The 15,394-nt window shown below is 48.7% G+C and overlaps 1 protein-coding gene across 1 annotated transcript in view; it reads right to left on the bottom strand.

Annotated features, from left to right (window-relative positions):
- Nucleotides 1-15,394, bottom strand: part of LOC119459291 (medium-chain acyl-CoA ligase ACSF2, mitochondrial-like) — a 188,613-nt gene that overhangs the window by 43,197 nt on the left and 130,022 nt on the right. The window contains exons 12-14 of the mRNA XM_049671652.1: nucleotides 9,837-9,944; nucleotides 7,920-8,071; nucleotides 1,681-1,822 (exon numbers count right to left, since the gene is read on the bottom strand). Of these exons, the coding sequence (XP_049527609.1) occupies nucleotides 1,681-1,822; nucleotides 7,920-8,071; nucleotides 9,837-9,944 (402 nt within the window). The remainder of the gene's footprint in view (nucleotides 1-1,680; nucleotides 1,823-7,919; nucleotides 8,072-9,836; nucleotides 9,945-15,394) is intronic.

The raw sequence follows: 15,394 nt of genomic DNA, 5'->3' as shown, positions 1-15,394 counted from the left end.
CTGTACACAACTGATATTTTGTCTTACTCTGCTTAGTACATGTTTACCTGTTTCTTTCGTGTGTAAGTTGTATGCAATTGCACAAAACTGTGCTGTGAGTTGACAAGATGCCTGTATCATTTCCCCTTTTTACGTATTTTGTTTTGTTTTTGTTTTACCCTCTTTGATGTAAATGTTATTTTGTAGTGTTTGAATTGTAAAGTGTTAGAAAAGCAGAAATCTCCTTTGCCACTCATTTTTATTTACCGTTTTTGGGATTACCGAAGCTATCATGAAAGCTTTATTCCAGATTTCCCCCCGAAACACCGTATTTTGTTTTGTGCAAATAAACCAATACCATATCATCTTGCCAGGCAAGCTATACCAGTGATCTGTGAAATTGTGTGTTGTGGGCTGAGGCGCATAGCTTCCGAGCTAGACAGCCATCTGAAGCTCCCATCGACGGACAGCAGGGGGCCAAGCGGATAGCAGCACCTTTATAAATTGTGTCCAGGCACCAGCTGCACCGGCTGGAGGTTGCGGCGGCCTCGAGCGGCCCAGTCGTGGTGATAGTGCACCACCATGATGATAGTGCGGTCCCCAACATGATTTAGCAGTTCGCAGAACAGAACTAGACACTTTCGGCACGTTCGGTAATTCCCTTTCTGTTGTGGCTAAAAATATCGCAATTGAGTCTTGTGTTTGTGTTCTCCACGTCGGAACTAGACAGCTGTGGCTCTTGCGACACGCTCCATTGTTTATCATTGATACTACAGCTCAACATACAGATAGCTACAAAGAACAAGGTTATATTATATCAAGAGCCTAGGCTAAGGATAATTCGTCCGACCTATTCGTGCTCAACGGCGCTCTTTTAAACGCTCGCTGACCCAGCCAAGACAAGGCCAGGGTTGGCGAGATCTCCGATGGCACGCAGGAATCAAAGCTTCAACATATTCAAATGTTTCAAATGGGAAGTGGGAAGTAGAAACATGGCCTCTGAGACTGTGCTATGGCGTCGCGATCTCAAAGGGGGTTGGTTTGACTACGACGACACGTGGCCGGCCGACTTTCACGCCGCTTTTCATAGCACTGTTGGACTGCTGGGATAGTGGGAACAACTAAGCAACACAACACAAAAGCGATAGAAAATACAGCACGTGTTTAGTGGCAACATGGAGTTTATCGAAGAAGAAATACAGAAATTGGAATTACCTTAGCGCTGGTGAAAGCCGATGGAAGTAAATCTGGCTTACGATAGTCGGGTAAGAGCATACAATCAGCAATTACTTAAAGGGCGTCTCTTGTGTGGGCACGTGCACCGAACGAAGATACAAGCGTGTGTGATCGATGACAACTGACATTTTTTTTTCTTTCTGCTGGCGCCTTCTCGGGACGTTTGTTTCCCTTTCCCTCGGTCGTCGCGCTGGCAGCGCCACAGCTGAATCGCGGCGAATTCTGAGTTTACCACAGAACCCCCACCCCCACCCTGCAGGTGAGAGCACGAACGAAATGAAACACAGGGCGGCTAGAGGCCGAGGAGATTTGGTGGCTTCGTCCGTCTGCCTCTGCGTGTGTGTTTGCTGAAGACGTAAATATTCTTCTCGATTAAACAACTCCTCTCTGTAACATCTCCGCCGCCGGACAATGTGTACAACGGAAACATAAAGGTAAAGCAAGAAATATAAACAAATTGCATACCAGACTCTCGTGAACGGCGGGATGGGTGTTGAGCACTTCTTCCACTTCGACTGGAAAGATGTTTTCCCCGCCCCGTATCACGATGTCCTTGATGCGGCTCACGATAGTCAGGTAGCCGTCTTCATCCATGACGCCCACGTCCCTGCGCAGATACGTGCGATAGTGACAATTTAAAGCCGAGGTGGAAAGTTATAAATGTTTTTAAATAGGCAGGCGGTGTGTCAGCTGTTATAGGTAGGCTTGGTGGCTAAATTGTGGGGTACAAAGTCTAGTAACTGCACAATAAAGTTGTTAGAGATGACATATTGGAAGACTCCGGATTCATTTTGACGACGTGGTGTTCTTTAACGTGCACACAGTGCTAGGTACACGAGTGTTTTTGCATACCGCCCCAATCGAAATGGCGCCACAGTGGCTGGGATCTAACTCGTGACCTCGGGCTCCACAGGGAAATACCGTAGACACTGCGCCACCACGAGCTTGGCCTTTCAAGAAATACTTCACCAGCCTCGTTGCTTATTTGAAACAAATGCCCACCATCTTTTTAACCATGTGGAACTTTTTAGAAAAAATATGAAACATTTTTAAGCACCGCAAAGGACGCGTGTGTGACGACAAATTTCAAGCAATCATGAAGCGTGAGTAATGGTGGAGCTCTAAGGTTGTGAAAAGGCGCCTTGAGGAGCACCGCCTTATTCCACGTTCTATAGGCTCACAGTCGAGACGCACTCGCCCTACGTTGCCCTCAAAAATATGTACTTCTGTTCGACATGTTTCAGAAAGAACGACAAAAAGATGACGTGTTGTTTGAAACGTCGCGAGGTGCGCACTTAGGGCACTGAATTATACTTTTCGCCATCCTTTTCGAACAGGTTCTCCACATGGCTCTCGGACCCTCGAAAAGTTGTTTATAAAATAAAGAACTAAGAAAAATACTGAATTCTCACTGATGATCTTTCAGTAGGTCAACAAATGAAAGGAATGTTGATAGTCTTCCATCACCACGAGCCCTGGAAATCTGTGATGTATGGTAATCTTTCACGTTCAAAATGCAGGGGTCTGCGAAAACTCAAAAATTTAGTACGTGTCGATGCCAACCGATTTCCATCCGTTTCGACAATTTATTTTTCAAGGTTCTTGAATATTCATTTCTCCTCGATTGACGAGTCAAGAAATCTTTATTTGAGTCTTTGGGAAGAAATGTTAAAAGCGTTAATGATTCAATTGGGGACAGTTACGAATATAATGCTGTTTGACGAAGCCATGGTTGTTGTGCAGAAGCAGCAAATTTCTGATTGGACCGCCCACGACCTGCTGATGGTGACTCAGTGACTATGGCGTTGTACTACCAAGGTCGCGGGCTCAATTCCTAGCCACTATGGCCGTATTCCGATGTGGGCGGAACGCGAAAAAGGCTCGTGTACCGTGTATTCGGTGTACGTTGAAGATCTGCAGGTGGCCAAACGTATTACGCAGCCTTCCTGAATATTTTAACACACTGTGCGCTTCTTGGGTTCTAAGCTCCCTAATATCCACGACAGATAGCTCCTGCTCAATAATTTCAAGCGATTCAATAACAATGCCGCCTTTATGGTAGCCTACGAAACTGTCCTATGGGCGTGGCCACAATTTTTTTTTTCATTTTGAAAATCTTACTATATATGCAGCCCAAGAAAATGTGCATTGCTGAAGTATCACACTAATGCCATTGAACGAGCTCATTACTCCAAGTGCATCTTGTGATGTGCTGTTAATTTGTTTTGGCAGTGTCATTGTCATTGCGCACCAGGAAACCGAAAGCAGTATTTCACCATTTACAAGCTGCTTAGCTGACCTGGCGTCCATATTTGATGAGCATTACATTTTGCATCAATACACGAACAATAATATGAACACGCTTTCTGTTGTCACACGTACTGCACGATAACTTTATAGTTAAGTTTGTTTAGAAATAAGCAGACATATGAATTGGTATTCGGAGATTCTTTTTCGTATATATTCGTGGTCAGATCTGATTTGAAAACGTAACTATTAGAACATCTTTACCAAATTAGGAAACCATTTTTGACTCACCAACAGTTTATGGGGCGCTGCGCTCCTGGGTATGAAACTTAAAGCCGCAAGGCGCGGCTGCGTCTTTATGACATCACATATACAGCGTTTTTTTCCCGTATGTGCTTACAGATAATTGTCACGAGTACCTAGAACCTTTTTATAAAGCCCTGTGGGCCTTGAGGGTATTCTCCATAAATAAATAAATAAATAAATAAATAAATAAATAAATAAATAAATAAATAAATAAATAAATAAATAAATAAATAAATAAATAAATAAATAAATAAATAAATGTGTGCCAGAACATTGATCGGATTATGAAGCACGCCGTAGTGGGGGGACTCCGGAATAATTTGTACCACCTGAGGTTCTTTAACCTGCACCTTAATCCAAGTGCACGGGTGTCTTCTTATTTCGCCCTCATCGAAATGCAGCCGCCCTGGCCAGGATTTGATCCCGCGATCTCGTGCTTACCAGCCCAGCACCGTAGCCACTAAGCAACCACGGCGGCTAAATAAGTGAATGAATGAATGGATGAATGAATGAATCTTCCGAAAACCTGCGATAGAACGCACAAGTATTTCGCAGGCGTGCAAATGTACCCGCAGCCTCTTGACTGTGACATTTAGCGCCGGAATATAAAAACACAGAAAACAAGCAATGCAGAAGTATAATTTTTTTTGTTGTAGACACAATTCTCATGGGTGAATTGCTTCACCCAGGCAGCCACGCTTCTCAGAAGCCCAAAATGGTAAATTCAGGCGTGAATAGAAGAACAGCGCCCACTTAGAGCGACACGCAACGTATAACAACGGATTTCGTAACGCGTGGCTCGCAGCATAGCGTTTTGGAAAACGCATACTGTTTTCTTATGTAAGGCTTATACGCCAAGATAAACGCACCGCTCCTGGTTGATTGGAACTATATTTTGTGCAGAGGCAATTTCGCCCCTTTCCATTACTGTGCTAGTATATGAAATACCAGGTCCTGGTATTTCTAGGGCTTCCTCGGATGGCCTCCGCGTGTGTGTCGCACTCTCTGCGCGCTCATTAGCGCCGGGTAGGGTGTGGCATCCGAAATCGCCGCTGCCATTGCGTCAGAATCTCTTAAGGGCAGCAGACTTGGACAAGCAGCTGTATAGCCTGAATTGATGTTTACAGTGCTGCAAGTGCTACTGTGCTGTGCAGTGATTGTATGCGGTGACAGTGACCGACTGTGATTGTGTATCTGTGCTCCCTTTCTTTCTCAATCTCCCTGTCACTTTACCTCCCCCTCCCCTCTCTCCCAAGCGTAGGGTAGCAAACCGGATCTCCCCTTCTGGTTAACCTCCCTGCCTTTCCCCTTTCTTCTGTGTCTCTCTCTCTCCGAATAATTGTGCACTCATTCCCGCACGCTTTTCTCCGCCGATAGTCTTCGTTCGATAATAATGTTTCGATGTTCCAAGGATCTCGATTGGCTCAACATTGTCGATTGGCTCAATGTTCACCTCCAGTACGTGTTTCATCTAGGTATAGTGGAAGCCATGTCACTTTTATGCGCAATGCGTCCCATCTAGCTTGCAAACTTCTGACAGAATGCGTAGTAATTTTTAGTCAGATTTTCTTACCAATCTCTACTCAACAACCTTTATAAAAAGGCCTTAGGAATTTTGATGCCTCTAGACTGCAGCATGTTTTTAAATACACTATCTGATCAATTAAAGGAAATAGAACTGCGAACGCCTTTCTCCGCCAATATAGCTCCGGCACTTCGCGCGGTTACTCCAAAAGTAGCATCTTTCTTCTTGCGATTTTGCGAGTCTTATCTAGAGCAGTTATTTACAATTTTCTTTAGTTGTGTGCTTCCGGAAAGTGCCAAACAATTCCTTTATGAGCCCTGACTGCTCTGGAATAAATACGCCTTTATTACATGGACATGCTTCTCTTACTTTCTCTCCCTTCTCATCCCCCCCCCCCCTCCTATGGCGGCAAGAAATAAAAAGTGAAAGAAAGTAGCGTCCGGCCGGTTTGCACACGGGAACTTGGCTCTACATCTAGGAGAGATTTCGTGCCACTAAGTTCACTTGCACTCGCGATTATGAGAGTCTCTGAAGATACAGTGGGTGGCGCATCCATTCTTTGAAGCTGATTGGCGGCTTTAATGCGGTTAGCAATCTATCTTATTATAGGTGCTTAATTGGTGATACGCTTTACATGGCGATTATTATGAAAAGCGGCACGTATCCAGTGACATAAACCCATTGTCTCAAGTTGTTCCAACAGTTTCCTTTGAACCCGGTTCGATTATCACAGGTGCCCGATGGTCTACCTGTTTGACAATGGACAACCTAGTTACCCAAGTTGGCGGGAAACAGGTTAGGCGCGGACTACGTACGTACATACACACATACATACACACATACATACATACGTACATACATACATACATACATAGATACATACATACGTACATACATACATACATACATACATACATACATACATACACGCACACACACTTACATACAGATCATAAACTGTGTGATGTTCCCAAAGAATGCTAATTGCATTAAGAGGCTGCCTCTTAATGCGGTAAAACGTCATGTGACGCTAGGCGAAGTCGATAAAATGCTCATGAAAGGCGCTATCGAGCCTTCTTCAAGTCCGAGGGGGCCTGTGGTGCTAGTCAAAAAGAAACACGGCAGCTGGTCCTTTTATGTTGACTATACCGAAACTTGAACAACATCTTGTGCAAGGACGTATACCCACTGCCTCGAATCGATGACGCCTTTGACTGCCTCCACGAGCCACGTACGTTTCCTCCGTCGACTTGAACTCCGAATACTGGCAGATTACCGTTGATACCATGGACGGTGAGAATACTGCGCTCATCATACGAGGGGACATATTCTGCGACGATCACTTTCACAGATGGTATCGGCTCGGCGACAGTGTCACCGTGAGGCACGCGCTGATTAACTGGTTGAACTGATTGGCTGGTTGAGCACTATTTCACGCAGTCAATAGTATCGCCGAGGCGATCGTCGTAGAATACGTTTCGATATGGACTCCACGAGACATGGGAGTCACTCCTGTCGACGATTGACTACCAGATTCAGGCAGAAGTAACCAACTGGGCCGAAACGGTCGGGGAAGCAATTGGCCACCACCCTTCGGACCACCGGCAAGCTAATTTAATGACCTCAATATTCCGTAAATAAAGTTGTTTCTCTCTCTCTCTCTCTCTCTGGAGTTTACCAGTTCGAGGTACGCCTTTTGGATTGTATAGTGCCCAGCAACCTTCGAGCGGGTGATAGATTCTTTCCTATAAGTGGTCTACGTGTCTTTGCTATCTAGACGTGATTGTCTTTTCGCCTACTTTTGACAACCACCTGACCCGCCTGTCGGCCATTCCCGATGTGTTTCGCTGCGCTGGTCTGCAACTTATTTTCTCTAAAAGTTATTTCGCTCTACATCACATCACCGTTTATGGTCACCTTGTTAATGCTAGCGGTGTCCAACCTGACCTCGACAAAGTGCGCACCATCTGAGACTTTCCTGCTCCTCGCTCAGTCAGAGATGTCTGAAGCTTTGTTGGTTTATGCTCTTACATCCACCTCCTCCTCCTCCTGGTGTAATTAGTCGGCGCCGAGACGGGGAGGTTAGATGTTACGAGCCACCACCTGGGACTAACGAAGAAGACGACGATCACCGGGAAGTTGCGCATGTACAGCCATCTTGGTCATCTCTGTAAATACTCGGTTTATAAGTTGTGCTTCGCTTTTCATCTATCTGACGCGCCGTCGCAATATGCTCATCGCTGTATTTCCACTTTTCCCGCAGGGTAAAAAACTATACAGAATATTTCTCGTTGATCGTCCCGCCTCCCCATTTTGTGTTTGTTTCACGCAAGATATTTCTATGTTGTCATGACCGTACCCCGTACCCAGTACCTGCCGGGGTGGCTCAGTCAGCTAAGGCGTTGCGCTGCTGAGCACGAGGTAGCGGGATCGAATCCCGGCTGCGGCGGCCGCATATCGATGGAGGCGAAATGCAAAAACGCCCGTGTGCTTGCGTTGTAGTGCACGTTAACGAACCCCAGGTGGTCAAAATTAATCCGGAGCCCTCCACTACGGCGTGCCTCATAATCAAGACTGGTTTTGGCACGTAAAACCCCAGAAAGAAGAAGAAGAAGAAGAACCGTACCCAGTCTTGTACCAGCCGGCGGGCGTGATGCATTCCCTCGTCTTCTGCTCGTCATTGTAGTAGCCGAGGAAGACATGGTGACCTCGGGACCAAACTTCGCCCGGTGTGCCTATAGGCTGCTCGCAGCCAGTCGCAGGGTCTGCTATTTTGACCTGCGCAAGATATCCGTATAGACAGACAGATAAGCACAGCGAGAGATGTATATAAGCGGCTGGCGGCAGCGGCTAGGGAGCAGGCGCAAATTTAGGAAATTTTGTCGACACACTAGCCTAGAACTCTGAAAGGGAGGCGTGCCATTCAGACAAGACTGACAGGGAGATAAAATCAGATATGTGCTCGATAGGGCAAACAAGTATTGAATGATTGATTCAGAAGTTTTGGTGCCTCAAAGCAACACTGGTGCTACGAGAATGAAACAGCTTCGGAATAATTTCGGCCACTTGGAGTTTGGTAAGGTACGCCTAAATCTAAGTGCACGAGGGTTTTTTGGGGATCCGCGATGTGATGGCTCCGCAGGCGAACGTCACAATCTTTGAGCCACTGAAGTGGGTGCTCAGTTGCCTAAACTACCCAGAAATAAATGCTACTACATATAGTAAACATTTTGAGAACACGCCCTGCAGTTTTATAAAGTGCTAGTAAATGGTACAATTGTTATTTTAGGCCATAAAGCAATCGGCGTAAAAAAAAGATATCATTTTCAGGAAGGATTCAATTGCTCTTCCGGACTCCAGGATGTCGACCTACACACTGAAAACCTCAGTAACCGCCGCTGAGGAAGTATTGAGATCGAGACGCTAGTGAATGTAGATGAAGTAGCAAGAACAATGACAAAAAAACACCGCATATCCACGGGGTGAATGATGATGAGTGGGCGAAGCTCCGGAGGGAATCATCGGTAAACCGTGAATCTTCCGTGTAATTCGCCCAGTCTCGCCGCACTAAATCGAACGATTGACTTCCACCAATGACACGGGCCATATGTTACGTCATTCCTATTTTATAACAGCGCCCTTCATTATAATTGCACCATCTCCCGCTTAAGGGGACGCTAGCACAAACGCGTTAGAAACGTGCAGTACTCTCTAGTAAGGGGGAGAGGCCACAGCGTCTTACGCAGCCGTTTACACATGCCGGAACGTGCACCGCGTTTGCCGACGCCATCACATGACTGCTGAGAGAGTATAACCCCCGTATTCATAAACGCTCCTCGACTTGAACTTGACTTGCCACCGCCTTCAACGCGTTTCGAACGCGCTGCCCAAGGCGGTGGCAAGTCAAGTTCAAGTCGAGGAGCGTTTATGAATACGGGGGTAAGGCGGAGAGGCCACAGCGTCTTGCACCAGCTTCTTGCACGGGCCGTAACGCACTAGCACAAACGCGTTAGAAACGCGCAGTCTTTCGTTAATGTTGGGTATTTATTGTCATCGTGGTGCGTGTGTCCATGTGCGCTTCGTGGCGTAGTGGTTAGCGCCGCGCGCTCGGAAGCGAGGGGTCCCTGGTTCGATTCCGCGCTACGGCCACAACTTTCTAAATTTATTTTTTTTTAAATTTATTTAAAGTAGACGTGGCTACCTACTACGACGACTACTACTACTACTACTACTACATACTACAGAGGAGGGACAGACCCACACCCTAAGGAGCTTCGCCCCTAAAAGGAGCATGCATATTCACTGGATCAAGTGACAACTAAGATGTAATATTATATGCCTAATAAAGAACAAAAACTAAACCAGAGAAGGCATACTGCTATGCGAGGCCAGGACAATAAGCCCTGTAAAACTACGAAAATGGCAATAATGCGCAAAAGTCCAAACATATATTAAATAAATAACCTCTAATATGAACTTGACACATTCACACCAAATTTTTTTTCACAATATTATGTTGTCCTCGCAGTTATTAACCACTCACCTCAAGATACGGCAAGGGCAGGCCTACAGTGTTCATTTGCTTGTCTTCTGGGTCATCTTCGCACACTATGGTAGTCGCCGTGGTTAGCTCTGTTGAGCCGTAGCCTATCTGCGGAGACAGTAAGTCAAAGTAAGAGGCACCTCCTTCACTTAGGTGCCTTGAAGCAGCATGTCATGCCGTGGTTGGATAAGAGCACGGTGGCAGAATAGGAGAGGTGGCCAAATGAGCGCCGCAAGTGCGTAGCCGCATCTCTCGAGTTTCTACAGCAGTCGCCAGGCGGCGAAATAGGTTTTGTGGACTCAAAGACGCGCACCGCAAGCTTTCGGTGTGCTGTAAATGGTCGGTTATTACCGCAATTTCTGTGGATTTAGAACGTTGTTTATGTTTCTAATAGCTTGCAGAGGCTGTCTGCCGGCCTTGCCCACAAAATTAAGTTGACCAGGCTCTGTGCATGGAGCTTAAATATTTCTAATCGACGCGGGTACTCTCGACAACACTCACACAGAGCGCCGATCACAAGGGACGCGCATGTATTTTTCTGGAAGCGTGCAAATTTTTTCCGGCGAGTGAACAGCGCAAAAGAAAGAAAGAAAGAAAAAAAATTCGTTTTCAGGTCATTATGGGTAGCATTGGACTTCAGGTTTTCAGGTATAGCATTGGGTTCAGGCGCCTGCGGCAGTAGCATCAGATGGCGAGTGCAAGCTTGCACGCACCTACGAAAAGCGGGAGACTGCGAACGACGGTAGTAGACGCTGTTTTGGCGCCGCGCCTTCGTGTTCGCGGCCGACCTTGGCCGGCCACTCTGAGCAACAACGAACGGAAACAGCGTGAAACACGCAGTACGTGAAACACTCAGTACCTGAAGCCGCGGTAACCGTTGTAGACGAGGCTGCACACTGCAGACGGATCGCGCAAGCTGAAGCTTCTACAAGGAATAGCATTGTGTTGCTGAAAATTTAAACGTCGACAAACTGTGCATTTTAAATCAGCCTGTCCTCCCAATCACTTAATCTTTTAGTAACGTGCTTGGAAACTGACGATTTCTCGACCCAACAGCTTTCTTTAACAATCATAGTAGCAATTATATATATATATATATATATATATATATATATATTGTCACGAGCCTCGAGGAGTAGCCCGGAAGGTTTAATAAACGTAGAGCAGCTGGCTCTTGGAAGACGCGACCGTCGGGGCTGGCTCGAGCAGAGAAGGGGCGCGCGGTCTTCTTTCTTCTCTTGGGCTCGACCCACTCTTGCCCTCGACCCACTACCTACAGGTGGCAATATCCCCCCTTACGAACAAAAGCATCGCCTCGATGCTAAAAAAAGAGTAAGTGTAGAAGACAAAGAAGAAGAAGGCAGGCAAAGCGAAAGTACACACAAAAAAAGTAGCCGTCACGCCGGCACAGTCAATGAACGAGGAAGCAATCTCCCAAAGATAAATGAAAAGTAGAAACAAAGAAGGGAATGAGAGAAAAAAAAATTACGGACGCGCAATGTACGGCTTCATGCGCACAACATGAACTATGTCTGAGGTCGGTTGTCTTTGTGTCCTATTCCGCGTCTGCGATGTTGTGTCCGGAACAACTTCGTAGTTTACATCACTGACGCGGCGGAGCACTTTATGCGGACCGAAATACCGGCTCAGCAGCTTTTCACAGAGGCCACGACGACGAACGGGGGTCCACACCCAAACTTGGTCCCCGGGGTTGTAGGACACGTCCCTGTGGCGGATGTTGTAGCGTTGTGCGTCTGCCTGCTGCTGCTGGCCGATATGCAGCCGCGCGAGCTGCCGAGCTTCCTCAGCACGCTCTGCGAATTCCTCGGCGTCAGTTGTAAATAGGTCAGCGTCTTGACACGGCAGCATAGCGTCCAATATCGTCTGGACTTCGCGACCGTAGAGAAGGCGAAAGGGCGTGAAGCGCGTCGTCTCTTGCACGGCGGTGTTATACGCGAAGGTCACGTAAGGCAAGATCCGATCCCAAGTTTTATGTTGAACGTCGATGTACATTGCGAGCATGTCTGTTACCGTCTTATTCAGTCGCTCTGTAAGTCCGTTGGTCTGCGGATGGTACGCGGTCGTCTTGCGATGCCTGGTGTTGCTTCGTCCATAAGCTGCGCTGTGAATGCTGTCCCTCTGTCTGTTATTACAGTGGCGGGAGCACCGTGACGCAAGACGATGTGGCGCATGAAGAACTGCGCTACCTCTGAGGCCGTGGCTCGTGGGATCGCCTGCGTCTCAGCATAGCGTGTTAAATAATCAGTCGCGACGATCACCCATTTGTTGCCGTCGGCCGAGAGAGGAAACGGTCCGAGAATGTCCATGCCGACTTGGTCGAAAGGCGTGTGAGGTGCTTCAATTGGCTGAAGTAAGCCAGCCGGTTTAACGGATGGTGTCTTGCGGCGCTGGCATTCACGACAGCCTTTAACGTACTGTTTGACGCTTGCCGAAAGCCCGGGCCAATAGTACATTTCGCTTACTCTAGCGAGTGTGCGCGAAAAGCCTAAATGACCAGATGTCGGTTCGTCATGGCAAGCGAAGAGGATGTCGTCGCGCATGTCCCTTGGAACCACCAGGAGGTAAGCACGGCTGGTCGAACGAGCATTCTTCTTATAAAGCACGTTGTCTCGCAGACAGAAGGACGTCAGCGAGCGGGACAGATGGCGTGGTATGGTTGTGTCACGGCCTTCTAAATGATCGATGATCGGTCTAATCTCAGCGTCGTCACGCTGCCATCTGCTCAAGTCCGACGAACTAATGGCGCCCAGGAAGCCGTCATCATCCTCTGTTTCCTGACTGGTAGGATCAATGGGTGCGCGGGACAGCGTGTCAGCGTCTTCATGCTTACGGCCAGACTTATAAACGATGGTGATGTCAAATTCCTGTAGCCGCAAGCTCCACCGTGCCAGTCGTCCTGAAGGGTCGCGCATGCTTGCCAGCCAACAGAGGGCATGGTGGTCCATCACTACTTTGAAGGGACGACCATAGAGATAGGGGCGAAACTTGATGATCGCCCACACGACCGCGAGGCACTCTTTCTCCGTAGTCGAATAATTCGCCTCGGCACGGGACAGGGAGCGGCTGGCATACGCTATAACTCTTTCCACTCCATCTTGAAGCTGAACGAGCACTGCGCCAAGGCCAATGCTGCTAGCATCGGTATGTACCTCAGTATCAGCATCATCGTCAAAATGTGCAAGAACGGGTGCTGACTGCAGGCGCTGTCGTAATTCAGCAAAAGCCGCCTGTTGCTCGTTATGCCACACAAATGGCGTATCGTCCCTTGTAAGGCGTGTCAGGGGTTCCGCTATCTTCGAAAAGCCTTTAATAAACCGGCGATAGTAGGCGCACAAACCCAGGAAGCGCCGGACGGCCTTCTTATCGGCAGGAGCTGGAAACGCGGCCACAGCGGCAAGCTTGTCTGGATCGGGTCGGACCCCTTTGGCGCTTACTACATGCCCGAGGAACTTGAGCTCTTCGTAACCAAAGTGGCACTTTTCGGGCTTAAGTGTGAGGTCTGCCGATCGGATGGCTTCTAGCACACTCCGTAGGCGGTGAAGATGCTGCTCGAACGTTTCGGAGAAGATGACCACATCATCCAGGTACACAAGACAGGCCTGCCACTTCAGTCCAGTAAGGACAGTGTCCATCATTCGTTGGAAAGTAGCCGGGGCTGAACACAAGCCAAAAGGAAGCACTCGAAATTCATAGAGCCCATCTGGAGTCACAAAGGCTGTTTTCTCTCGGTCGCGTTCGTCTACCTCGATTTGCCAGTACCCGCTTTTTAAATCGAGAGAAGAAAAATAGTGGGCACGCCGTAGTCTATCTAACGAGTCGTCGATACGCGACAGCGGGTACACGTCCTTTTTAGTCACGTTGTTGAGCTTGCGGTAGTCGAAACAGAAGCGTAGCGTTCCGTCTTTCTTTTTGACAAGAACGACCGGAGACGACCACGGGCTGCTGGAAGGTTCGATGACGCCATCGTCAAGCATCTCCCGGACTTGCGTACGTATGGCTTCGCGTTCTTTTGCCGACACGCGGTGAGGCTGCTGGTGTATCGGGCGTGCGTCTTCGTACGTGATGATCCTGTGTTTAGTGATGGAAGTCTGGCGTACCTTGGAAGAATGTGCGAAGCAGGTCCTGAATTCAAGCAAGAGCTTGCGCAGTGCTGTCTGGCTATCGGTGGACAGTTCAGAATTGATGTCGAGATGGCCCAGAGACGTGTCTGCTGTCTCCACTACTTCTGACGTGAAACAGTTGTTAACGTTTGCTACTGCGTCTGCAAACGCTAATGAAGTGCCGCGGAACAGGTGTCGGTGCTCGTAGCTAAAGTTGGTGACAAGCAATTGCGAATGACCAGCACGAATCTGTATAATACTTCGAGCCACGCAAACACCTTGCTTCAGTAGGTGTTCCAAGTTGCTTTCGGCCACCGCTTCGCCATCGCGTAAGCCACAGCATGTGACGTCGACGAGGACACTGGCTCGTGGAGGAAGCGTTACACTGTCTGCCGAAACACGGAGTACGTCGTCGCGCCGTTGGCCGTCTTGCACGTCGACTGCTCGTTCGGAAGAGAAAGTGATACGACGCTCTTGCAGATCGATAATCGCGCCGTACTCCTGCAGGAAGTCAACCCCAAGAATAACGTCGCGGGAGCATTCGCGTAAGACAAGGCAGCTCGCTACGAATGTTGATCGTTGAATCTCAACTCTAGTCGTGCAGGCGCCCAGTGGAGTAACGACGTGGCCGCCAGCCGTCCGAATCTGCGAGTTATGCCAGGGCGTGATAACTTTCTTCAGCTGCGTTGCTATTTTCCCGCTTAGAATCGTGTAGTCTGCGCCGGTGTCCACTAAAGCACTAACGGCATAACCGTCAATAGTCACTGGTATATCGAGCGAAAGCCGGTCGTCCCGTTCAGCTGCAGGTTATGTCGGATCGGTAGGTTTCCGTAACTGCGTCCGTCGGAGGTCTTCAGCGCTTCGACCGTCAGCGACCTCGCCCCCAAAGATCGCCTCAGTTAGTTTTCCCGGCGGGGACTGGTCGACCGCTCGGGAGAATACCGCTGGGGCGGAGGTGAAAATCGTCTGGGAGACGGCAATCATGACTGCCGCCTGGCAGGCGGTGGCAAGCGCTGCTGAGAGAGGTAGTCCTCAATGTCCCGGGGTCGCTGGCCGTATCGGGGCGGCGGCGAGTATGCGGAAAAGCCGCGAATCCCAAGGCGCCGGTATGGGCACTGGCGGTACAGGTGGTCAGCTTCACCGCAGTGGAAGCACAGAGGCCGATGATCGGGTGTGCGCCAAACATCCGACTTCCGAGGGGGCGGGCGTCTGTCGTCGACGTGGTGAACCGCTCGCTCCGAATGGTGGGCAAATGGAGCGGCATGAACAACGGGCGGCGTGGTGTACCCAGCGTCGTAGTACGGTATCGGCTGTGCCGACTGAACTGACACCGTAGGAACAGCACGAACGAACAGCGGCGGAGAGGAAGCAGGGCGCTTTAGGGCTTCCGCGTAGGTCGCACGGGGGTATTCAGGAGGTACTGGCGCGGCGTTAGCA

Source organism: Dermacentor silvarum, chromosome 7 (assembly GCF_013339745.2).
Source record: "Dermacentor silvarum isolate Dsil-2018 chromosome 7, BIME_Dsil_1.4, whole genome shotgun sequence".
Lineage (NCBI taxonomy): Eukaryota > Metazoa > Arthropoda > Arachnida > Ixodida > Ixodidae > Dermacentor > Dermacentor silvarum.
Note: the sequence above shows the minus strand (reverse complement) of the source record. Positions and strands in the feature narration are given on the sequence as shown.